Raw genomic sequence first — 11,912 nt, 5'->3', positions numbered from 1 at the left:
TCTAGCACGACGCCGCCCTTTCTCAATGGTCGCGGAAGTTTTGAAGGGGGAAGCGGAGAGGAGGGCCGGGGGAACCTAGCTGGTTCCGGTCCAAACCGGAAGCACGTGACCCGCGCGGTGGTTGCCGTGGGAACGGGCGCTGTTTACACGCAGCTCTGCGTTGTGGCCGGAGACGGCGGATGGAGCTGGGGCGAGGTGAGAGTCATCGCGGCCCCCACCCCTGGGGGGCCCCTTTCCCCTTCCTGCCCGGTCCTGGGACCCGCTCCCTCCCCTGCAGACGGAGTCCGACTCCGCCACGGAGACCTTGGCGAGCCCATTTTCCAGAGGGGGAAACTGAGGCCTCTCATCCAGCACCCATCTGCTTCTCCCGGGAACCCGCGCCGGGTAAAGCACCTGCGGCCCTGGGTGTGGCGGGCCTCGCTTTAAAACGCTCTCAAAGTCGCACCTAGTTCTTCCCTGCTGGCGGCCAGAGAGGCAGGGGGCGGGACGGTCAGGAAGGCCTGAGTTCGGGGGCTCCCTCTGAGACCGCCTGCTGGGAGACCCAGAGCCCGTCACTGAAGCCGCGTTCTGAGATCGCAAAGTCGGGGGGCTGTCCTTCTGCGGCGGGGGCAGCCTCTGAGCCGGACGTTGCCCTGCTGGCGCGGCGCTCTAGCCCCTTCCTTGCAAGGCTCAGTTACTTTGGCTTCCTTTAGTGCGAAGTTTAGGCTTTTCTTTTGTCTTCCTTTTAGTGCAAAGTTTAGGCTTTTACTTTGTCTTCCTTTTAGTGCAAAGTTTAGGCTTTTACTTTGGCTTCCTTTTGCGAAGTTTAGGCTTTTACTTTGTCTTCCTTTTAGTGCAAAGTTTAGACTTTTACTTTGTTTTCCTTTCATTGCAAAGTTTAGGCTTTTACTTTGTCTTCCTTTTAGTGCAAAGTTTAGGCTTTTACTTTGTCTTCCTTTTAGTGCAAAGTTTAGGCTTTTACTTTGTCTTCCTTTTAGTGCAAAGTTTAGACTTTTACTTTGTCTTCCTTTTAGTGCAAAGTTTAGACTTTTACTTTGTCTTCCTTTCAGTGCAAAGTTTAGACTTTTACTTTGTCTTCCTTTCAGTGCAAAGTTTAGACTTTTACTTTGTCTTCCTTTTAGTGCAAAGTTTAGGACTTTTACTTTGTCTTCCTTTTAGTGCAAAGTTTAGACTTTTACTTTGTTTTCCTTTCATTGCAAAGTTTAGGCTTTTACTTTGTCTTCCTTTTAGTGCAAATTTAGGCTTTTTACTTTGTCTTCCCATGCAAAGTTTAGGCTTTACTTTGTCTTCCTTTTAGTAAAGTTTAGACTTTAACTTTGTCTTCCTTTATGCAAAGTTTGACTTTTACTTTGTCTTCCTTTCATGCAAAATTTAGACTTTTTACTTTGTCTTCCCTTTCATCAAAAGTTTAACTTTTACTTTGTCTTCCTTTTTTAATTCAAATTTGGACTTTTACTTTGTCTTCCTTTTAGTGCAAAGTTTAGGCTTTTACTTTGTCTTCCTTTTAGTGCAAAGTTTAGGCTTTTACTTTGTCTTCCCAAATAAAGTTTAGACTTTAACTTTTTTCCTTTCAGTGCAAAGTTTAGCTTTTACTTTTCCCTTTTGCAAAGTTTGGACTTTTACTTTGTCTTCCTTTTAGTCAAGTTTAGACTTTTTACTTTGTCTTCCTTTTATGCAAAGTTTAGACTTTTCTTTGTCTTCCTTTTAGTCAAAGTTTAGCTTTTACTTTTTTCCTTTACAAAGTTTAGACTTTTTACTTTTCTTCCTTTTTAAATTCAAAGTTTACTTTCTTTGTCTTCCTTTTTATAAAGTTGGACTTTTACTTTGTCTTCCTTCATAAAAGTTTAGACTTTTTACTTTGTCTTCCTTTTTAAAGTTTTATACTTTACTTTGTCTTCCTTTCAGTGCAAAGTTTAGGCTTTTACTTTGTCTTCCTTTCCGTGCAAAGTTTAGGACCTTTACTTTGTCTTCCTTTTAGTGCAAAGTTTAGACTTTTACTTTGTCTTCCTTTTAGTGCAAAGTTTAGACTTTTACTTTGTCTTCCTTTTAGTGCAAAGTTTAGACTTTTACTTTGTCTTCCTTTTAGTGCAAAGTTTAGACTTTTACTTTGTCTTCCTTTCAGTGCAAAGTTTAGACTTTTACTTTGTCTTCCTTTTAGTGCAAAGTTTAGACTTTAACTTTGTCTTCCTTTTAGTGCAAAGTTTAGACTTTTACTTTGTCTTCCTTTTAGTGCAAAGTTTAGACTTTTACTTTGTCTTCCTTTTAGTGCAAAGTTTAGACTTTTACTTTTTCTTCCTTTTAGTGCAAAGTTTAGGCTTTTACTTTGTCTTCCTTTTAGTGCAAAGTTTAGACTTTTACTTTGTCTTCCTTTTAGTCAAAGTTTAGACTTTTGTCTTCCTTTTTAGTGCAAATTAGACTTTTACTTTGTCTTCCTTTTAGTGCAAAGTTTAGACTTTTACTTTGTCTTCCTTTTAGTGCAAAGTTTAGACTTTTACTTTGTCTTCCTTTTAGTGCAAAGTTTAGACTTTTACTTTGTTTTCCTTTATTGCAAAGTTTAGGAATTTTACTTTGGCTTCCTTTATTGCAATGTTTCGGCTTTTATTTTAGCTTCTTTTACATCCAGGTTTTTTTTTTTTTTTCTTTCAGCCCTCAGTTTCCTTCTTTGTAAAAGGCGGCTTTGGATTGACTGACCCTTCAAGTTCTTTTTCAGTGCTAAAAAAAAACTTGTGATCCGAAGTAGTTCCAGGAAGGGAACAGAGATGGGGGACGGGTTTTGGGCTTCGGAGACCCCGGTCCCATCTGTCTGTGCTCCCAAGGGGGAGGCACCTGCAGCCACAGCAATGGCCTTGAATTCTTCCAAAAAGGGGGAACCCATCGTTTCTTGAGCTTTGGGACCGCTCCCGCCTTCTTGCACAGTCAGACTTTTCTCCAGGTCACAGATCTTCCGCTCCTGGAAGGCGGCTCCTCTGTCCTCTCTTTTCCAGGTCCTTTCCCTGCTCCTTATGGGAATTTTAGACAGATCTGATAGCTCCGACTTCAGCTTTCCCCCTTCCCCTCAATCTTACAGACGAAGAGACTGAGTCCTGCAGAGGAGGGTGTCTAAGGACTTGCCACTTAGTTTTAGGACAAAAGTCCTCAGACGCACACGGGGGCACTGTTTGGCTGCAAGCTTGGGATCCAGGGCTTTGTGGGCTGCGACTTGTTCAGTTGTTGAGCCAGGATTTCGAAGCAAGAGGAAATGGATGGTAGCATTCCCAGTTCCTTTGCAGAGCGGACTGGATGCTTCTGATCGGTAAATGAGCCAATTTAGGCTTATAAAGAATTGAGGATTACTGGTGTGTTGAACAGCTCTCACATTCACATGTCAGAGGGAGAAAAAAACCTGCCTGGGAAAGAGCCCTGGGCTGGATGTTTACCGGTTCTTCTTCTTAGCTTTTCCACTAACTGACTTAACTAGTCCCTTGGGCTTCTGCTTCTTCCTCTGTAAAATGAGGGGGCTGAATTCAATTATCTTTGTTCCTCTCTAACTGGAACTTTTTATGTTTTAAGCTCCCTTCCCACTCCAACATTCTGGGAATCTAAGTTTCCTCTTCTATCTAACCTACATTTTTTTTTTTTTTTTTTTTTTTTTTTTTACTATTGTTCAAACCCTTTTTCTCCAGTAAGAACTCCCGTGAAAGACAGTAGATTGAGATTTCCTTTTGTTTCCCAGAGTGGGCTAAACAACCCCCTCGATCTCCACTTTTGCAGATAAAATTTCCCCAAATTCCCTTTTTCATTGTTTATTCATTTGGTGATATGGTCCAGTTTCCCCATATCCCTTTTAAAATGGGCAGCTTCCTACAGATGACCCACCCTCATCAAAAAGGTAGCAGGTCATAAATAAAATTGGGAAGAGAACCACAGTGTCTGAGTCTCAGGCCCACTGTCCTGTATCTGTTGGTTCTGCCCAGTCATCCCCCCGTGAGCCGATCCAAAAGGTTTAAGGAGACCAGCTTCTATCCATGTCCTCCCATGTGTGTGGTTGTGTTTATGTTTCTTGCCTCGACCCAGGATGAAGTGAATTATAAATAGGCAGCACAATGTTGTGGAAAGGGCATTTGGAGTTAACAGCCTAGGCTTTTGCCACTTCCAGATGTGGGACTGGTCGGGTCACTTCTTGTCTTTTGACGTATCTGTAAAAGGAGGAATTGGGGCAGGGGCCGACAGAAGTGCCTTCCAACTAGAGGGGCTTCCTTGAAAGGCATTTAAAAGCCCTCCTGCCTTCTTTATCTCCTCCATTTGTTGCAGCAGACCCAAGAAGTACATAACTGCCCTTTTCATAACTCCTTGGAAACAGGCGTCAGTGTTTGTGTGCCGATGGCTGGCGAGCCTCTATTGTGCAGTCCTGGTGTTTAAGTAAACAGGCCACTTGCCGATTCGGTGGCAGCTTGATAGGTGCCCACGCCCAGATCCTGCAGAGTGGCTGGGTGTTGAAAGCCTGCCAGGCCTTGATGTTTTGAAATGAGTTGGGCTGGAATAATAAACAGTGGCTGCGGACGCCTTCCTTTGCCCGAGCAATGGGAAAAACAACAAATCAAAACAAAACAAAAAAGGAAACCCACCAGCAGCGGAGGCCCGGAGCGCCAAGGTGTGATGGCTGGGCTCTTGAAACACCTGGTTTCCTACCTCTTGCCAATTTGATGGATGCCACAGAAAGTTAGTGTTCCCTCCAAGTAACAGATGGTCGCCGAAGGCAGGAGGCGGCAGGAGATTATGAAAGAAGGTTAGATGAAGCTGTTTTACCTGAAGGAGGTGTTAGTCTCTAAATAACTCTGAGTGGGCTTCAGCATTAGTCACCGCGGGACTCTGGCTCAGAGGGGGCTCTCTGTCATGTTATCTTATGACCAGGGTGTCTTGAATAAGACACCCCCTGAGCAAAGCTAATTACAGAACACCGAAAAGGTATGGCAAGTACGGGCACGTACATGTTCAGATCCCACTGTTAAAAATATTCCGGGGCAGGGATGTGGGTATGCATGACTCTTCCTTGTCAAAGTTATTAACGAAGAGGTTTCTAAGTTACCAAACTCCTTGCGGCAGGAGTGGGAGGTTCGAGCCAAGCCTCTGATCATCCAGCAGGAGATGCAGCAAACTAATGGCCATGACAGAAAAGCAGAAAACTGTCAGCTTCCCCAGTTACAGAGCTTATATTTAACACAGCTGCACAGCAACCCTGACCCTCCAAAGCCGCGCTGAGTCTGAGTGGGAAGCTCTCAAACTCAGATGGGAGGACTTTGGCAAACTAAAACTTACAAAGAAAGAAGCCCAAACTCCCCAAACCACCCGTGGATGGTTGTGTGAGAGGGCAAGTTAATAGATGGGAGAGGTCCGAAGCCAGGGCGTTGCCCATGGGGGTGCTCCCTTGCCCCCTGTAGCTGGATGGTGTGGGAAAGGCTGGAAAAAGAAGGTGGGGGGAGTACATCGGAGCAGCCGGAGCTTTTCAACTTGTCCAGAAACCGGAGATGTACACGCAGCTTTGGGTTAGGAGTTAGGAGATGGGGTTCGAGTCCCAGCTCAGGCCTTTGCAGCTAAGCAGTTCCGTTGGGCGAGTGCTTTCAGAGATGTAAGCCTTATCTTACATTTCCTGCTTCCAGAGTTGTGACCACCCAGTGAGGTTATGAAAATAAACACTCGTGTTGTATTGTAGGAGCCACAACTCTTTGGTATTATTCATCTCAGAGATGGTAAGACTGGGAGAGTTAAGTGACCTGCCCTAGATTATACGCATTACAAGAATGGGGTTTGCTCTGGGTTACCAGATCCTTTTCCCAGTTGAGGTGTAGTTCTTTCCCTTGCACTCTGTATGGAAAAGTCTTTGTAAATCTAGAAGGGATAAATTTGGACGTATTAGTCGCTCTCTGTGGGAGCTTTGGGGGGGGGGGGGGGAATGGAGGATTGCCTTGGGATGGCTCAGTGTGTGTCACTGACCACAGGCTTCGGCTTAAGCCCCAGTCCTCTGGTAGCTAGAGAGGGCACGCCCAGGTGTGTTAGCAGGAGCTTGGGAAGGTGAGCAGAACCAGATTCTGCTCCTCTCATGGGCTGCTGCCCAGGCCATTCACATCTGAAGAGCTGTGCTTACATCCCTGAGGGTGGGCAGGCTACAGGGCATCAGAGAGGAAGGCAGGTGGGTGTCATGAGGGCTTTGGTCAGAGCAGCAAGAGCCAGGAGGGACTGGCAGGAAGGGTCTTCCAATACCTGAAGACTGACTCGGAAGTCTGTCTGCTCAGCTCTAGAGAACTAGAGCAGGAGGGGAAAGTTAGGGGGTCACTTCCGGTGCTCCATGGAAGGGCGTTTCCAAAGGGGAATGAGCTACCTTCTTAGGTCCCAGCTGGACAATGCTGAGGCTTGAGTGGAGATTGGAGCTGGGTTCAGTGACCTCAGTAGAAGGACACCCTGAGACCACAGGGGCCCTTTGGAAGGGTTCTCTGCTTGCCCACCTGGTTCTGACCTGAAGCTGATCTACCCCAGAAGTCCCTTTGCTTCTCTTAGTCTCAATCAACAAGCATTGATTAAGTCAAAAAGCATTGATTAAGCTTTTCAGTTATACCACAGGGTTGTATTAAGCAAAGTGCTTTGTAAACCAACTTAAATTTCTAACAGTTTACTTCTATATATCTCTTTGCCATTCATTCATAACTTTCATTTGATTCTCACAACTACCTTGGGTGGGATGGGTGCCATGATTATTATCCCCATTTTATAGATGAGGAAGTTGAGGTAACAGGCTAAGTGACTAAGAGTCACACAGCTAGTTGGTATCTGAGATCAGGACTTCCTGACTTGAGAGCCATTCTGCTTACTTACTTTTAACTGGGCATTTTGTACACATTAACTCTGTGCATTTTCCCCCATCTGCCTATACTATGAATTTGAGATTTTACCCTAACACAGGTCAATTATTGTTAGTGCTGATGATGGGCAGGAGGTGGAGATACTGAGGAAAGTCTTTTGAATGGGAGAGGGAGGAGATTAAGACTTGGAAAGTGTTTCAACCCCTAATAGATTTCGGGGGGAGGAGGGGAAGAGGAAACAAGGGCAGGCAGGAAATGCTCTGAGGGGCATGGAGAAGGGTTGGAGTGATGCTGCCCCGTCAGGATCATTGGGTCCTGGCCCATGGTAGTGGAAATAAAGGAGGTGGTCCAGGTGCTGACAGAAGTCAGTCATTGAAGGTTAGCATGAGAAGGGACCTTGGAATGAATTATCAGATGCCATCTAGTCTCCTCCCTCCCCATTTTCAAAGGGTAAGTATAAAGAGACAAGCTAACACGACTCGGCCATTCATGGGCCGGCCAGGTTGCCCATAGTGATAGTAAACTAGTTAGTGACTCCACCCCCTGAGAGTCAAACTTTAAATTCCCTAAAGTCACTCTTGGTCTGCAGACCCATTTCTCTTTCAGGTAAGAGAGTGCTATTCATCCTGCCTAAAATACTCTGGAACGCCTTAGTGAGGTACCATGCATGTGATAGTGGGGACATACTGAGAAAATGGAGGCACAGAGATGTTAAAACCACCTGGAAACGATGAAGAAGGAGGAAGGAGGGAAGGAAAACTGGAGGAGTGGGATGGAAATTGGTGTAGAGGGAGGAATCTGAGAGAGGAGAGATTGAAGGAGGGGGCTGCAGGAAAGTGGACCGGATGGACGCATCCCCTGGAGCTTGGGTCCAACTGGAGTTCTGGGCTCCAGGGGCTGCCTCTGCAATATTCTGGGCATTTAAAATGGTCCTTGTTGTCCTCAGAGGGGACAGTGAGCCAGACTTCCTTAGCCCACAGCCTCACAGGTGCCAAAATGACCGGGTCCCTCTGCAGTGGCTGGAGGTGCTTTTGAGCCAATTTGTCTGTGCACCAGCTCTTCCTGCCCATGAGCCAGAAAGCACAGCCTACAGCCCCGAGCCCTAGAACCTCAGCTCATGAAGGGGGACTCTTGGGGCTGGGAAAGGGGGTGGCAGCATCTGTAATACTCTGGGGCTGCAGAAGGAGCTGGGAGCTCACGGAGCGCTTTGCAGAGGGAGTCGGCGGCTGAGAGAAGGACAGGCAGGTGGCCGGGTGGCAGGTGGCCTGGGACCCAAATGCAGAGCCTCTGCCTCCTGCTGTGGTGGGAAGGAGAACGCCCACTCTGCACTTGAAGCTGATCTCAGCCGCCTCCTTCCTGGGTGATCTGGACAAATCCCTTTTCCCCTGGGGACCTCCGGTTCTTCTATAAACTGGAGGGGTTGGACGAGGCTCCACAGCCTACAGGCTCTGCCCCACAGGACCCTGGGAGACCTGATGGATGACTTGTTTCTAATTTGTCACAGGTGCCTGGAGAAGCAATGGCCACGGAAGCGTCTCTGAACATAGCCCCGTCTGAATGCAGCCCTCCTCTGGACCCAGAAGCAGCTTTCTTTTGGCGGCGAAACCCTGTCAAGATGCACGTCACGAGGCCCAAGTCTGCCAAGGGACGCACACGAACAAACCTGAACTACTCCCATAGTTCGGAGTCCTCCTCTTACCGCAAGCCTCCTTCTCCAGCGCCCGTCGTTCCCTGCGAGGTGCCCAGCAGCCAGAAGTCAGTGGGCTCCACTCCCAAACCTCCCAGCCAGGGAACTCCCGATGAGATCCCCGAGCTGCTCCAGCAGGTCCCCGTAGGGTCCTCTTCCTCTCTCAACAAGTACCGGGTGCTCCCTTCCATTAACAAAAAGAACTTGGAAGAGGTGGCTGTGGAGACGGTGGCCAAGCAGGCCGGCACTCTCAAACTGGGCAGCTTGCAGGAGCTCAAGGCCCTTTGCCGGGAGGAGGTCCGCAGCGGGAAGTCGAGGGAGGGGTGTCTGCGCTCTGCCGCCCCTCCCCTGGAGAGCAAGCCCTGCAGCAGAACCAAAGAACGCAGCTTATCGAGGGCCGGGAACCTGGACGAGCCGTCCGACGGGGAGCCCCGGCTGCTGCTGGCCGTCCGGTCTCCTTCGGGACAGAGGTTCGTCCGACATTTCAGGCCGACTGACAACCTGCAGACGGTGGTGGCGGTGGCCGAGCAGAAGAACCTGACGACGTATCACCATTGTAGCATCGAAACCATGGAGGTTCCCCGGAGGAGCTTCTCTGACCTCAGTAAGTCCTTGGAAGAGTGCAGGATCCCTCACAAGTCCGTGCTGGGCATCCTCCAGGAAGAGCGAGAGGGCCAGCCCTGAGGGCCCCACGGCTTGCCGGCCTCCTGCTCCTCCGAGCACTGTGGACTTGTCAGCCATGGAGGTCCCAGGAAGTAAACGGGCCTGGAGTGGCCTGGAGTTCTCAGCACTTCTGTCTCCAGAGAGCCTCCTTTTGAAGTAGTAAGATGTGTATATAAGTTGAGTGTGTTGAAAGACATCTTTCCAATCCTTTCCAAGCCTTCCCTCCATCTCAGAGGTGAGCGGGCAAGTTAACAAAGCTGCTCCGGGTCTTGTTCTCCTGGGATCCCTGGCCCCCCTCCAGGGGCAGGCCTCTTGGGAGCACTGCTCTGTCTTTGCAGTGGATTGTACCAATTCAAAGCCTGCCTTACCTGTCTGGAGATGGCTGTGGGAATTCTTCCTCTCCCGGGGAGGGGGGCACTATCCAGGGGAATCCTACTTGTTATGCTAGGGGGTCAGAGAGAGGACTCGCTCTTTTCTTTGAGCCTAGCATCCCAAGTATTCACACACTTCTAAGCGTGGCTCCTGAGACACAAAGCAAGCTGCTTTTCAGTTGAGAATTCCCAGATGTGAACCCCTTCTTGGGCAGCCACTCTTTGGAGGTAGGGCTCCTTTTAAAAGCTAGTGGGTTCACTTGCTGGGATGCCTCCTTTTTATTCCCATTGCTTTCCCCCCCATTACCTGCCTTCAAAGGAATGGGTTGGAACCGGCTCCCTTTCTAGCTCCCCTGTAACCTCTAACCCACTCACAGTGTCCATGGTCCCACCTGCTCAGTATTTCCACTTAAGCAGGATGCCTCTTGGAACTGCTCTGTTCAGTTCTCTCCTTCCCCCGAGAGAGGGGAGGTTAAGCCATGGTGCATGTGCTAAAAACTGGTCTCTAGACTTCTGGGTGGGCAGAAGATGTTCACTCCCTCAACTCAGGAGCAGGATTTGAGACTGGAGGAGGGTCTTGTTTTCATAACTACCCAAACAAAATGATGAATACAGACAGTTTGCCAAAGCCCTTTTGTATTATTATAACTTCCCTTCAAACCCACCAGTTCTTTGGACCCTGTTCATGGCCAAACCTCTGTGGGGAGGGAGCATTGGGCCCCAGCTGCCATGTTCCCACACAGAGAGCCGCTCTGAAACAAGGAAAGGGGGAGGTTCTCCCTACTTCTTCTCCCTTCCCAGTTAGCCTCAGTGCTCACCGGCGGGTGACTGTTGAAGAGGCGGGGGCCCAGCCACAAGACAGCCTAGGAGCCCTCCGACGCAGCCAGGTCGGCGCGCGCTGCACCTTGCACCAGAGAAGGGATGGAGCCCGGCAGAGTGACAGAGGCTTACGCTTAGAGCTCTTGGATGCAGAAGATAACTTTTCTTCTCCTTAGCCACACTCCAAGTAAAGCCCGGACTTGTCTTCAGAAGGCTGGACCACGGGGCGGCATTCCATACCAGAACAAGCCACTTCGAGAGCTTTGCAGGGCTGTTCTTAGCCTGGCCTGGCCCAGCGAGCCGCTCTGTCAGAGGGAAATGTGGGCTTGAGCCTACTGGACCCTGGCCAGGCCGGAACGCTTGGGCTTCCTCTTCTTCTACCTTGCCGGGGAGGCCGGGCCAAGTAATGCCGGCAGCCCCTGGCTCTGGCTTCCAGAGACCAGTCCTCGCTTGGCCCCCCAAGGATCAGACACTTTCTTCTGCTGGGCGACAGCATCCCACCTACTCAGTGGTAAGAAAGTCCCGCGAGAAAGCTCCGGCCAAGTGGAGGGACAGCGCCGACTCTGGCAGCGTTCTCCTGGACAGAAGGCGGGCAGCCCTTCCCCAGGCGTGCTGGAGATGTGTTGTGGAGTCATGGTGGAACCATTCAATAAACTTTTTAAAAATTTTAAACATAAGGTGATGTTTCCTGCGCGAACTGGCGGGCATGGAGAAGGCCATGTTGTGCGTTAGCCTGCTGGGCATCCAGAGCTCCGAGTTGGGCTTGGCTCTAGCTGAGTCCCCCAGCTGTCTACAGCCCCTTGTTTTGGATCTGCTGGAAGCCAGTCTGTTAATGGGATCCCCCCCACACACAGATGCACACACATGCTCTGGACTAGGACTTGCTTTTCCAAGCAGATGGGAAAGTGCTTTTTGGGATTAAGTTTCTGCTGATTCTCCCCCATCATTCTGAGTACTGGCACTGACTGAAGTCGGAGGACTGGTTTGAAACTGCTTCCTTCTGCTTACAGCCGTGTGACCCTGGTCCTTCTCCCTGAAATGAGGAGGGCTGGGTTAGTCAATCTCTAAGGTCCCCAGTGTGGGCCGGGGCAGAGCTAGCAGCTAGGGTTTTACTGCTGAAGGCGACTGATGATCCCCTTGCTGGTCACTGATTGCATAACGTTCCCAGGGCTCGGTGATAACAAGGTCAGGACCCCGAGAGTAGAGAGTGGATCAGCAAGCATTTATGGAGCACTTACTGTGTGCCAAGCTGGCCGGAAACTTGGCTGTGTGTGCTACTGTCAGTTAGACTAGATAGCTCCCGTTTCTATGAGGGCCTTGAGTTTACACAGCAACCCTTGGAGTCTGGGGGAAGGGAAGAGCTGGGATTCATCCTCGGGTGCCAAAGCAAGCATGCTTCAGCCAGGGAGAAACAGAGCTTGGTACTCGGTTCACCAGTTGGACCAAGAAGCTACCGAGGGGAGGTGGGATGAGCCCCTCCCCTCCTCCGAGGCCATTTACCTTTGTGCCATTTACCCTCTGAGGGGGGTCAGAGGGACT

General features: G+C 49.4%; 1 protein-coding gene across 1 annotated transcript; it reads left to right on the top strand.

The window, feature by feature from the left end:
- The first annotated feature begins 2 nt into the window (after positions 1-2).
- Positions 3-11,564, top strand: UBXN10 (UBX domain protein 10). Its single transcript, XM_031962723.1, has 2 exons — positions 3-195; positions 8,338-11,564. Exon 2 carries the CDS (start codon positions 8,353-8,355, stop codon positions 9,202-9,204), a length of 852 nt encoding a protein of 283 aa, XP_031818583.1. The 5' UTR covers positions 3-195; positions 8,338-8,352; the 3' UTR covers positions 9,205-11,564.
- The last annotated feature ends 348 nt before the right edge of the window (positions 11,565-11,912 follow it).

This window comes from Sarcophilus harrisii, chromosome 3 (assembly GCF_902635505.1).
Source record: "Sarcophilus harrisii chromosome 3, mSarHar1.11, whole genome shotgun sequence".
NCBI classification, from domain to species: Eukaryota; Metazoa; Chordata; class Mammalia; order Dasyuromorphia; family Dasyuridae; genus Sarcophilus; species Sarcophilus harrisii.
The sequence above is the reverse complement of the archived record's forward strand: the minus strand, read 5'-3'. Positions and strand labels throughout refer to the sequence as shown.